General features: G+C 40.0%; 1 protein-coding gene across 1 annotated transcript; it reads right to left on the bottom strand.

Moving 5' to 3' along the window:
* Positions 1-9,402: 9,402 nt before the first annotated feature.
* LINGO2 (leucine rich repeat and Ig domain containing 2) lies at positions 9,403-11,733 on the bottom strand. The gene has a single exon (XM_064140488.1). The coding sequence runs from the start codon at positions 11,731-11,733 to the stop codon at positions 9,913-9,915; it is 1,821 nt and encodes a 606-aa protein (XP_063996558.1). The 3' UTR covers positions 9,403-9,912.
* Positions 11,734-13,554: the final 1,821 nt, after the last annotated feature.

Here is a 13,554-nt window from a genome sequence, read left to right on the forward strand (position 1 = left end):
AAAGGTAAATACTGTTTTTGTATTCTCCAGAGAGTCAGAGCTCAGGGGTTTTGATCACAGCTCAGAAGTCTTGAATTTCAGCCTTCTGCTTGTCTCAGTAGCCGACAGCTATGCCTTCTCCAAGTCAGGCAATGCTGATCTGATATCCTTCAGCAAAATGTGACAGCCTGCCAAACTCATGAAAGACAGCACAAGACTCCATAAAGCCCATTAAAATGCAAGCTTTTGTGTAAGTCAGAGGGCTGCATTGTCTCTAATCCCTTTTCATGGTGTGCCTATGCTGTGTTAAAGCATGGTATTATCTGCAGTGCACTGCACAGATGCACCAGAAATTGTTTGCTTTTTAAGAGGAGACATTTGGTTTCAGTGATAGTCATACTTTACATAATGGTTATTATCTATTAGTCTTTGTTTATACAGCAAAGAGCTCTGGTAGCAAAAGTAATAAATTTATTATCATTGTCTTCCTATAATAAAATAAGTGTGCTCTCCATCACTTGTGCTTCTCAGTTATATAAATAGCAAAGTTACTGGAAAATAGCTCAGAAAAATATAACTTCCACTTAGGGACTGAAGAGGTAAATATCTCCCAGCTGGTGATTACAGCCTTAACTTGCTGAACACATCTCTTAGTAACTAATTTCAAAGTTACTTAGGTAAGATGCTAAGTACACTGTAAAAAAGAAATAAAATCCAAGTTTTAATTTCTTTCCTTCTCTGCTCACCAATCTTTTTTTTTTCTTTTTCCATTAACCTCTAACTGTATAATGTTTCCTCTTGATCACTAAGGTTGAAACTTATCATTCCAAGAACAGAAGCAAAGCAAGACTTTCCATGGGGAATCTCCTATGTCTAAGAAAGAAGGAATTAAGACTAAAAATCCCAGCCTGCTGCCAAGCCTGTAGAAAGCAAGGTCAGGTCCTTTGTAGTAACTTTGTGTTTCTTCACCCAGTAGCTTAAAATTTATTCATGCTCTCCCAACCTGAATTAGCAGCCTCTCCTCCAGTGCAGATAGTACAGGGGGATGAATAAAGCCCTTTTTAAAAAAATATTGTATCATATACAACCATATGTGGGAAAGTTTTACCATGCAGAAAAGTCACTGCAAGCATTCTCCCATACGAGAATAATTCAGTCTCTCTGAACTGAGTTTATTCACTGGTAAATATTGTGATCTCCCATTTCCCACGTCCAAATACAAAAATATTAAACTCAGGCATTTCTTAAAATAAATTTTGGACGTCAAGTTTGTTGTTCTTTTGTTGTTGTTGGTTTTTTTTTTTTTTAATGTAAAGGTCATTGTAGTATTCAATATAGGGTTAGTAACTGTGAGGCACACCTTCTATAGCGAGTCTGTAAAAGTATAAATCGTTTCAAAAATTTATGAAAGTGACTGTGCTTTAGAAAATCTTGGATGCTTTTTAAAAGCTGAAGTGGTGGTTCTCTGTTAAAAGTTACCTATGTCGTAATTTTCTTATGTAAAGAGTAGCTCTGGAGAACACAATTTCTTCTCTTTAGACCCTGGCCTTGTTGTGGATTATTTTAATGAATCATCAGTGATTGTGATTGTCTGATGTGGTGGTGTTTTTCTCTACCAGGTCATCATGGAGAAAACCAGTAGCTGATTCTACTGTAAACTACTGGAAATTACACACTAGAGGCTGTGATACAAAAATAGGCTCCACCTCTTGAGATAGCGTTAGGTAGTCCAAAAAGTAACTTGAACGGCATAGAAGAAATCTAAAGTTTAGGGCAGAGGAGCTTTTTGAGGAAACAAACTCAGTGTTCTTTGGAAACTCAATTGTTCTTTATGCCATGGTTGAAGCAATAGCTGTTCTTGTTCATGGCATGTCCCACTGAAGGCAGATTGCAGAACATCAATCAGATTTCCGAATTAAGGGAGTATAAAGGAAAACGAAAACAAAGCCAGTGCTTAACGTAAACCATAGTTAAGTTTAGCCCATAAATTCATTGCACTTGGCATTCTGCTGCAAAGGAGGGCGTGGTGGTGCAAATCAGCCAAAATGTTTTGGAGGTGTCAAATGCAAATGTAGAAGGATAAAACAGATCCCAGGAGGTACAGGAAAGCTCAGACTCAGCCCCTGTCTGTCTCTGCTTCCAGAAATCCTGCAGGATCTCCACTTTGTTTTTCCTCTCACCCTGGTTTCACGGCTGATAAATCTTATTTCAGATGACCCCAGAAAAAATTAGCAAAACTCTTTGTTGGCTAAAGCATCTGCCCATGACAAAACAGGACTACCAACAGTTTACACCATGGTGTGTGTTCTTTATCAAAGCTAATCTCTGACATACATTTGGTGGGTTGTGACAAGCCTCAGGGGTTTGGAATAACTTCCAAGCTCAAGAAAATCTAATTGCCACCACTTAATTTTTCTGGTGCAGTTACACAGGAGTTTGAATACTGCTGATCTCTTTAGAAACTGTTTCAGATGCAGATTCCCAGTACTGGTTGCTTTCCAAGTGACACACAGCTGGTGAAATCTTTTTCTGCTGTGCCCTCTATGGCACTGGTAAGTGGTGGGCTTTTCTTCTTCCAGTGTTGGCCTGATTGGTATCCCCCGTGCAAATGAAAGCAAGGGAACAGGCTGACTGATACTTTGCATGGAGAACAGATCCCACAATACATACGAATGTGACCTAGGCTGTTTTCTGTGTCTGAGGTCTTGGTGCGGTGAAGGAAGAGTGAAACCGAGTTGATAAGTAATACTTGTTAGGGTCTTCTCCATCTGACTGTAATGGTTTATAATAAACTCTCTGTTCAGGAGTAGTGGCTCTAAGCAGGTTGCCTGTAACATGACTGAACACTAAGGATCTTAGATACGCTTCTGAGAAAATTGTGTCTTTCTAATCTTAGTTTCTTCCACTACCCTTTGAAAAAAAAAAACGTGGTCAGCTACAACAGGGAAAGCAATGCAAATTTTCTTCACTTTTTCCCAGGAAATTTTGCCACTCCATGGAATTATTTATTTGGGTTTCATTTTGGGTAAGTATGATACACATCATGACATAAGCCCTAAAGTAACTTTTAAAATGACATTCAGGACAACCGCCTTGACAAACAAAGCTCTTTTTTTTTTGTCTTTTTTTTTTTTTCCTTTTCTTCCCCTTCCCCCCCACCCCACACCCCATAATATTAGCATATTTTGCCGAAACATGAAGCAAACTTATAAAACAAACCCAACTCGTCATGTGCTTCATGGATCATAACAGCAAGGCTGTTTCACTTCCCATCCATACTAGATTATATATATTAAAATAAATTACAACACATTGTTTCTGGTCAACCTTGTCACCTTTTAAAAACAATATACATTTAATACTTGAAGTAAGAAAAGAACAAAACAAATAGAACTCTTTTTTTTTTCCTTTTTTTCTTTTTCCACACACAAACAAATACATATGAACTACATGTGCTTGCAAATAGATTTCAGTGTGATGATATTTTAATATATATGCACTATGGCATTCCCTCCCCAAACAATGAGAAACTTGCTATCACATATACTTGCCCAGAAGCCAACTTCTTACTATATGGCTGTAAGCTCACCAGATCAGAGTTGTCACTTGCTTCCTACTTATACAGTGCTCAGTGTAATGAAGCCAAAGTGTCATTTGCTTTTAGGTATCAGTGGCATAAAAGAATTCTTTAAAAAGCAGTAGCATTTTATTTTCTGAAAGAACAAAATAATTAACATGTGTGTAGAAGTTGACAACCACCTTCACACCTGCCTTGAAATTCCAAGACATTATTATTGGCTAAGTGTGAGAAGATAATGCTGTTGACTTGCAGATACCAAATACAGAAATAGGCAAACTTATTTAAAGGTTTTCTCCTCCTTTTGCCATATTTACTTTCTTCCCAGAATCCACATATTCTCTGGCTCAGTTAGCTGTGGTAAATATTAAAGCATTCCAGAATAGAAGATATGCCACAAGGTGAGAAATAATTAAAATGTAAGTTCTGCTTATTTTCCACTAAAGGCTGCTTAGTAGAAAGCAAACAACCTACATTTCTTCATCAAATTCCTTGTGTAACTGGGGAGTAACAGAATGGTGTCAAGAGGATTTCTGCTGATTTATATTGCCAAACTAGAGTAGAAAATCTGTTTTAAGTCTCTTGCTTCATCACTTTTGCTTCATGTCAATTTTGGTGCCACTTTGAATAAATACAAATAATCACATTATGAGGTGAAAGTCTGCTCTTTCATACTTCTCAATGAGCTGTTTGAAAATGAAAGATAAAGTATCCTTAAATTTAAGTTGAAATAACATGGAACATTTCATTGCCTGTGCCAGCTCTTTGCTTATTCTGCTGAAGCTATAAATACATATTTTTATTTCCTGCTGGCCTTATATTCAACCACCTGCTTCCAGTAGAAAAACAACAGAACAGGGAAAAAAATAAAAGGAAAAGAATTCATACACAGACTCATTTAACCTGCAGATTGCTTTTGGCATGTAGCTATCTCAGTAGCAAGAACCTCACAGAATTTATTTCATTTGCTGGAGGAGGTTTACTCAAGGTTCTTTATTTTCTGTGTTTATTTTTGGCTTAAGAGTCTCTAAGATCCCACTTTGAGATCCAGATTCCAAAAGCCGTAAGAACATGCAGTGAAACTAAACCAAATCTAGAGATCTTCATTTGGCATCATAGTCACCTGAAACTGAGAAGGGAAGAAGGCAGACCTAGGAGACAGACAAAGGGAGCATGTACCACTGGACCAAATAGCTGCAATTCTTTTAAAGCTGCCAAGGGAAAGTGAGTTTATAACTTTTATTCCAAGAGATAGAAACAGGGCATCCAAATTACTTAGCTAACTTGAATAATTTCATTAATTGTTTCAGTGATTCTCCAGCAATCAGGCCCTTTGCCTTTTCCAGAGAGATATTTTCCTTTCATTCCTTCAGGCACAAGTAACTTCTAACTTACTGGACGAAGTGGTTTTTAATTTCTTCTTTCCTAGCTCTATTCAGCACAAAAAAGCAATCATCTAGGATACTGAAAGGAGGTCAGAAAGCATGTATCTAGTGCTTTTTCACATTGTCTCACAGCAGAACTACACTTCTACAACACTGCTGCTGCACTGGTTCTTCTGTTTGAGAAGACCAGAGTTACAGTTCTGGGAGGAGGGACAGCTTGACTATATGCACCTTTGCCTGCTACTCCATGTCAAACCACTTGGTGAGCTGGGAGGATGTGAATAAATGAATCAGTTATCATGCTAGCCCCAGGTAGGCCAGGCTCATTCAGGGGAAAAAGATAATCAGCAAATAGTCCAGAATAGGCTTCCCCTTCCTTGCTTCTTGCTGGATGTTTCACTGCTGGGGATGGAGGTGGAACAGACTGCAACTTATTTATGCAAATGTTGCCCTCTTTGAATAGAGAGGAGTAAGGATTGTTCATTTCATTACTAACTACATGGAGTCTTTTTTTTTCACAGGCTATTGTAGTAGATGAGGCAAAATGACTATATGATTGCAGTTTCTTGGCTCTTCCCTAGACTCTCCAGTTGTCCTTGTTCAGACAGAACATGCTTGCTAGATTGGATTCTCAGCCTATGCTTTGTCTTTTTATGGGTTAAATGTGGATTTCTGGCATTGACACATCCTGAAGGCTTCCAGGAAAAGTTCAATATTTAAACCAGGTATCTAGACATGGTGTAGGAAAGCCTATTTCTGCATATCTTTGACGTGATTCAGTAGCAATGTGGCCTATATTCCAAGTTTTCTCCACACTTTTTATCTTTTATCACCAGGTTTAGATAAGACTTTCCATTAAATATTAATGCTGAGTTCTTACTATGTCTCATGTGCCTCATCTACAATTTGTGATGTTGAATGTGTTTTTCTATTTAGATTCTCTTCACAGTGGTAGAATTGTTACCATCTGAGGTGCTACAATACAGTGATGAAAGAAATAAGGAAAAAAAAGATAGCTTCCATTCACATAAATAAAGGAAGCCTTGAATGGCATCGTGACAAAGATGCCAATTTAATTTAAAAAAACAACACATTTGAGTTAAAATAATTATGAGTGTCATCAGCTTGTATCAACAGTTCTCTAGGGGCTGAGTCTCCTGGCTGATTTCATCTGCATCTGGACTTGTTGACCCTGTTGACATTGGGAGCAGGTGTGAACGGTGTGACAGAGAGGGTAAAAGCAGTCTTCCAGTTTGAATCTGCCTGAGCTGATGCTGGGTATGAAACCCTTCTGAAAAGATTGCTACCAAGCTGATTAAAAAAGGAAGAAAGGGAGAAAAAACAAACCAAAGAGAACCAGTTCAAACCCAGAAAATAAGGCTGAGGTGGGGCATTGCTTAATCTGTCTTTAAACCACTGCAAGCTCTTTTCTCAATACATTGCTGCAGTGTCCTCTTTAGCTTACTTGTGGGAAGTCTGAGCACTTGTACATCCATCCTCTATGGAAGAGGAGTACCAGTCTGTGGATGTGGAATTCAAAATGTATTTGTGAGAGACTCAGCACCACTCTTGTGGGAATTACTGCAAAGGATACTGTGGCGGCTGCTTTCTGTAGCTGCTCTGCTGTTTTTGATATTTTTTGTTTTCTTTTCTGCAGAACTGTTGCTGCTTCACAGAGTTCTGTTGCAGTGTCTGCTAGGTAAGCTCAGATTTGGCCTGCCTTGCCACAGTTCAAGGCAGTCAGTATGCAAGTCAGAAGTAGGGAAAAAAGCTTCATTCCCTCTTTTGGTGGCAAGTAATGCACTGTTTCTGAATATATGATAGGGCAGCCATGTGGGTCAGATATCTCCTCACATCTTGGACCTTTTTCTCCCCAACCATAAGATATAATGTTGTACCTTCTTGCTGTCTAGCTGAAAAGTGACTCCTTCAAAAGGCAGAGCATTTAGCCAGTCAGTTCTGAAAAGGACTGGCAAAAAAAAACTGCTTAGCTAGATCTGACCTTGACTCTTTCACCAAAACCAGCCACAATGAGCATGTCCCATGACTACATATGAAGAAGGCTATGCGGAGCAAGATGGTCTTGCTGTCCTCACTGCTGTTGATGCCATATGCAGTGCCAAGCTCATGGTGAAATAAGTAGGCTGCAAAAAGTAGAACATTGGTAGAGGCAGGGAGCAAACACTGATTTTTATAAACTGAATACTGACTGAACTCAAGGCAATACACAAAACGCTGACAGCTCTGCAAGGTGGTGCTCAGCAAAAGCAAGCAATGATTTTCATCACCAGCACACATTTCACACAGGTAACTAAGCACATAACTGCTCAGAAATCCTTGCAGTGCACTAACAATGCAATCACTTTTTTAAAGTCATTCTAAGGGAACAGAGGAATTCAGCAATCCTTAATTAATCCTAAAATCACATTTTTCCTATTTTTTAAAAGATTTTTTTTTCCATTTAACATGAAGCAATCAGCTGCAACTGTCTAGAATTTAGGAGAATTTCTGTTTAAACATCAATTTAAACATTTAACATTAAATGACTGCAGGGGGGCTTGGTGGAAAACATGACAGTTACAAGGGAAAGGCACATGCAAATGTCTTCAATGGGCAGTTCAGAAACACTTTGTTTTATCCCCATTTGTTTCTTTAACTGCCCAAATTAAGGTACAGTAGAGTTTTGGACTTCAGTGCGGTGGTTATTATCTCAGCAAAAATAACTTCCCTGGCATTATTAGTCAGGGTTTTTTTCTGTTTTATTAATGTTTTACAAGCTGTCGTAGAACAAAGGGGATTCATTGCAAGCATCTCCATAAAACTCCAACTACCTAGTTCAGAGCATTAGAAAACCCCAGGAAGCAAGAAAATGGCAACTCTAAACTTAAAACCAACTAAAGTGAAGAAAATTCCTAAAAGCTGTGCATCCTCCTCAATATAGTGACCTGAAATGGAGCAATGATGCAACCAAAGATCTACCACAAGGAAAACTGCCTAGACATAGGTCCTGCAGCTACATTAGAGGGGCACACCTGAGGAGTGCAGCTGGATTTTACTGGTTTTGGCACATCTCCCCTGATAGAAGCAGGAGATTTTTATCCTGTTTACATAATCTCTGCCACAGATTGTGGATACTACACCTGCATTCCAGAATACGTCAGCCTGACTGTTTTCTAAGTGCTGAAAACTAATTTTAAGGTCTGTTACAGGCTCTTATATCACATTAATGTACATGTTCTGCCTTAGAATACTTTTTTGTATTCATTCTGGCTAAACATGTTTATAGTCAGTGTTATCCTTCCTCCAGGTCATGCCAATCCTTTGCAAAATGTATTTATCAACCACTTAGGAACAAACTTATGGCTCATAATTGCTGGAAAACTGAGAGGTGGCTGAACAACTCTTTGTCTTCCCACTGATGAGAAGTTTGAAATAAGAACAGTGGTATCAACAATAAAGAAAAAAAAAAACAGTTCTAAGCCTTTGAGAATTTGTTTAGAGGCATAAAACAAATTAACAACAACAACAACAAAAAAAAGTGGGGGTCACTTGTACTGAACTAATATTCCTCTTCCCTCTGCTAAAGAAGCTTCCTACAACCTGGAAAAAACTTGCCCCTCTTGCTCTAAGATACTGCCCCTGAAAGAAACATAACCACGCAGTTATGAAAATGGCATCAAGAATAGCTAAGTAATCTGTTCTTGGAAATTAGTTTTGCGTTTCTGCATTATCTACAAATATACAAGATGAGAATGACAGTGGCTAGAGGTTCGTTTTATCTGGCAGTATGTTAGCCTTTTTTCAGGCTACCATGTTTTAAACGTGGTTTTAGCATTATAATCCCCATATTATGCATGGACAACCATAGTTTACTTGGCATTGGAGAAGAGTTCCTTCTTAGTAGCAGAGTGTTTTTGTGTTTTACTTCACTTGTCCAAATCGTAAGATGACCACATTTCCCAAGGAGTATGCAGAAGGTGTTATCTCTTGCCCAGTGCACATTTTTACAGTGGCTTTGAAACTAAATTGGGGAAAACAAAACCGTCTCTCTCTTTTCAGGGTAGAACTCAACTCCTCTATGCCAGCAATGTCTAGTGGGTTGCCTTCCCTGGGTGGGATCCAGGGCTACGTTACAGTAAACTGGTCCAGTGTGATATCACAGATATAAAAAATATTCCATTCTGTATCAAAACTAGGCACATGCCTTATATTTATATGAAGAGAAGATCAACAGAGCTGAATATGTGTGCTCTCAAGGAGTCATCTCTGGCCTTCCACGAGGAGAAGAATATCTTATGTTATTTCTAATTGGTAACTACACGAGCCTAATTTGGGTTAGATGGTACTTAAAAGGAGAGTGACATCACACTTGGGTCAGTATTGGTGGATATCTAAAAGCACAACCTCTCATTTGTATTGCTTTAAAATGTACACAGTATAGATGTAGATTAAAAAAAAAAAAAAAACCAAACCAAAACCAAAAACAAAACTATCAATTTTTTGTTTGTGATGTTGAACCAACTAGAAGGGATGATGCAAGGTTTTACCAAATGAGATCTATAGATACAAATTTCACTGTAGAGTATGTTTTAGACAAATGTGTCTTTTCCTTTAATATGTAAATCCTACACTGTAGGCTTTCTTTTTTTTTTCTTTTTGTTTTTGTAGTGTTAGAAAATGTTGAACAATTGTCCATGAGCATGAGCCAGCGGTTCATTGCTGATATCCCCAGAATGCCAATATTTGCAATGCAAACAGTTAGTACAATTTACCAGTTCTATGAAAGGCCCTGACATATCTGCCTCAAGGTCTGGAGGCTCTGCTGTATAACCACAAATAGTCTTTCCATTTTCATGTAACCTTTTGATACAGTGACAGCTGCGTTAAGCTGCTTCTTCCTAGCAATTCCACATGCCAGGCTGTTTTAATTGGTTTTAATGCCACAGAAAAAGCACTGTTAGCAGAATACCATCAAATCATTTTCATATTGAACCTTCGTGGTCCAGCAACCTCCCCTTCAACCACAGCACCATTGTTTTTGCGAGGGACATATTCAAGGTCAATGCTGGTTTTGTGTTTGCCTTTCCCTCGGCTCCACACAAAAAGAAGGAGGAAACAAAATAAAACCACTCCAAGGAATGTGAAACAGCCCATAGCTGTGGACACCAATATTGTCTTAAGGTCCAGAGAGAAGGTGTTCACATTAGTTCCATTGGAACTCGTGTCGTTGGAGTCTGTCATATACATAGGGGTCCTGTTGGCGTAAAGGAAACGGTCTGAAGTAAACCCCTTTACCGTAAGGGAGGCCGAATAGGTGTCATTCCCAGCTGCATTACTTGCAATACAAACATAGATCCCAGTGTCCTGGTCTTGAGCAAACCGGATCTCCAGGGTGCCATCTCCCAGCACAGTGGCTCTTCCATTTGATTTAGCGGTGATCAGCCTCCGATGTGGAGTAACCCAGGATATAGTAGGCTGCGGGTCCCCGTCAGCATTGCACATCAACTGCACCGTCTGCCCCTCCTCCACTACCAGGTACTGCAACTTCTTATCTTGTATCTTGGGCTTTTTACAGGTGAAGTAAAAGGAAAGAGCTGTGCTGTGAAAGTCTTTGAATGACCTCTCTTTGACACTGTCTGGGCCAGCACACATAGGTGGCTGGCCTCCAAACTGCAAAGTGGGTTGCCTCTGTAAGATCCAAAGGAGACGGCAGTCACAAGCTAGAGGATTGTTGTTGATGCAGAGGACCTCAAGGCTTTTAGGGGAATGGAATACATTCTCTTCTAAGGTTTCTAGCAGGTTTTGAGACACATTAAGCACACGTAAGAAACGGAGCCCTTGGAAAGCATGTGATTCAATGGTACGTAGCTGGGCCCCCACCATGTGGAGTTCTTGCAGGCGCACCAAATCTGAAAGCATGCCTGCTTCAATGGTGCTGATAGGGTTGTAAGAGAGGTTTAGATGTGTCAGGTAAACCAGGTGTTTAAAAGCAGAATAAGGTACTGCAGACAGGTTGGTGTTGGTGATGGAGAGAGAAGTAAGGTTGAGGCCATAAAGACTGTTGGCGGGTAGCATGTCCAGGAGGGGCCAGGCCTCTATCTCTAGGTCTTTCAGGCGAAACAGCCTTTTAAAGGCATAGGCCGGCAAAGCATTAATGTTGAGCTGTTTCAGGTGCAGACTGATGAGGTTGTGGAGGTGAGAAAGAGCTTCTGTTGGTACAGCTGTGAGGTTGCATCTCTCCAGGGTGAGCTGCTCCAGGCTAAGCAGTCCACTAAAGGCCCTGTGTGATATATAAACCAAATCATTGTCCCCAACCTCCAAGGATTTTAGGTTATGCAGATCTTGGAACATGTAGTCCAGCAAAATGACAATCTTGTTTTCACTTATATCGAGCTTTGTTAAGTTTGACAACCCAGTGAACACTCCAAGGGGGACCAGCTTCAGACGATTTCCTTTCAGCCTCAGGGAGCGCAAGTTGAAGAGATTGTTGAAGGCTCCAGGCTCCACATTGGCAACTATATTGTCACTGAGGTCGATCTCCTCCAGCAAAGGGTATGACGTGAATTCCTCAGGATTGATGCCCTTCAGTCGGTTCTTGCTGAGGTCCAAGATTTTAGTCTCAATGGGAATGCCCTCTGGGATAGACATCAGACGCCGCCGGTGACAGCTGACAGACTTGTTCTGTGCCGAGCATTCACAGCGGGCTGGGCAGCCTATGGTGGGGCCCATGAAGACCAGCAGCACAGCCAGACCCAGGAACGGCTGCCAGCATGATACAGCTGTGAGCTGCATGACTCCACCGATCTGGTCTAACCCTCTGTCACAGGCCTGTGGGGAAGAGGATGGGAAAGGGAACAAGTTAAGTCTGCATCGAAAGCAGATCTCTGCCAATTTTACTGTTTCATTTCAAAGCAGAGGCACACGTTTCCATCTAAAACAAACTAATAAAACCTACTGCTAATTACAAGAGTAACAGAAAAAGCCTAATCTCCTGCAGTGTCATCGGGCTCATCAAAGGATCTGTTTATCCAGCATTTCACCTCCAGATGTCAGAAGGGACAAAACAGCTTTTCTTACTGCAAACAGGAAAGCAGGCTACGTTTTACTCTTGTCTCACGCTCAGAGTGTCTCCTTCAAGACACTGCTGCGCTTTCTGCAAACAGGGCTAATCACGTTTGTGGTGAGTTCACAGCACTGAGCCTCTCTGAGGTGATATGAAACCAGGCTTTTGCCCTTTTTATCCATGTCAGTGTTTTGAGGCAAAGCTTAATAATGTATTATCTTCAAAAAAAGCAACTCCTTTACAATGAAAATACTTAACAACTACTGCATACGTTACAGCTATAAATCGGTGGCACTTGTTCATACATACACAGTAGCTCAGATGAGGAAGAAAGAACTGATGCATCTCTGAAAAGAACTTGTATTGAGGACAAACTGATTGTTTGCTTGTACCACGCAGAGAGATTTGATGTGATTTTTAGATCCAAAGACTTGAGAAGGGCTTACAGAATGTATCTTTGTACATCCCAAGACATGTAAACTAGCTCTGAGGGAGACAAAATCAAGATGCGATGAGCTGGCTATATTTAAGCAGCACAATGTCCAAAGAAGCACAGCAGGTTACACAGCAATCACAGTTAGTAAGGGATTTGTTCATTACTGCCTCCAGGTTAAAGCTAAGGGTAGTAGACTACAAGATAACCTCTATTAAATTAACTACCTTTCTCCAAAGTCCGTTCTTTGTAGGATTAGTCACCAAGAGAGTTTTTCAAGGGTTGATACTAAATGAAGATGTTCAATAACCCATTTCAAAAGAAGAAGAAGCAAAAAAAAAAAAAAAAAAAGAGTAATGTAGGTGCTCATCAAAGGGAGGTGTGTCTGAGACACTTGAAGAATATGGTACAGTGGCAGCCTCAGCTCCTGTGATTCAGCCAACCTGATAATGCAAGTATTGCATGATGGGCTCCACAACATTAATAAACTGAACAAGGTGCCTCAGGCCTTGAGAGGCCTTTCCTGGATTGGTTAATTTAGGCTTAATTTTAGTTGTACTTGTAAAATTATTTACACAGCTCCTATCTGTAATTTCCTCTCAGTTCAGAAGAGATGATTATTGCTCAGCTGGTCCTACCTATCAGGGCAAAATTATGCAATGGTCAGGCATTCACTGTTTGACCTACATCCCGGGGCTTTGAGAACAATCTGGCTGCTGCTCAGGAAGTTTTCAACTCAAATCTGAGTCAAGAGTGTTTATCTGTGTGTAGTCATGTGGATTGTACCCTAAAAGAAATCCACCCATACATGATGACTGATTCGTAGACATAAACAAATAAAGGAGAGTTAAGTTGATCATGCAAACAGTTATTTAGGTAAATAAGCTGCTTGAAGTGTATAAAAATAATATTCACTGAACTCCAGACTGATGAATAGGAAACTCTCACCAGTAACTCTGCTCCTACACCACTGCATTTTGCTGGCAGATTACTTGAGATGCAATAACTCACCAATTCATCCTGCCCATGAGGAGGATTGCCCTCTCAGGCTGTGGATGATCAGATGGGTGGAGATTCAACATGTGAGAAAAAGAGCAGGAACTTGGATTTTCTTATG

The sequence above is a fragment of the Pogoniulus pusillus genome, chromosome Z (genome assembly GCF_015220805.1).
Source record: "Pogoniulus pusillus isolate bPogPus1 chromosome Z, bPogPus1.pri, whole genome shotgun sequence".
NCBI classification, from domain to species: Eukaryota; Metazoa; Chordata; class Aves; order Piciformes; family Lybiidae; genus Pogoniulus; species Pogoniulus pusillus.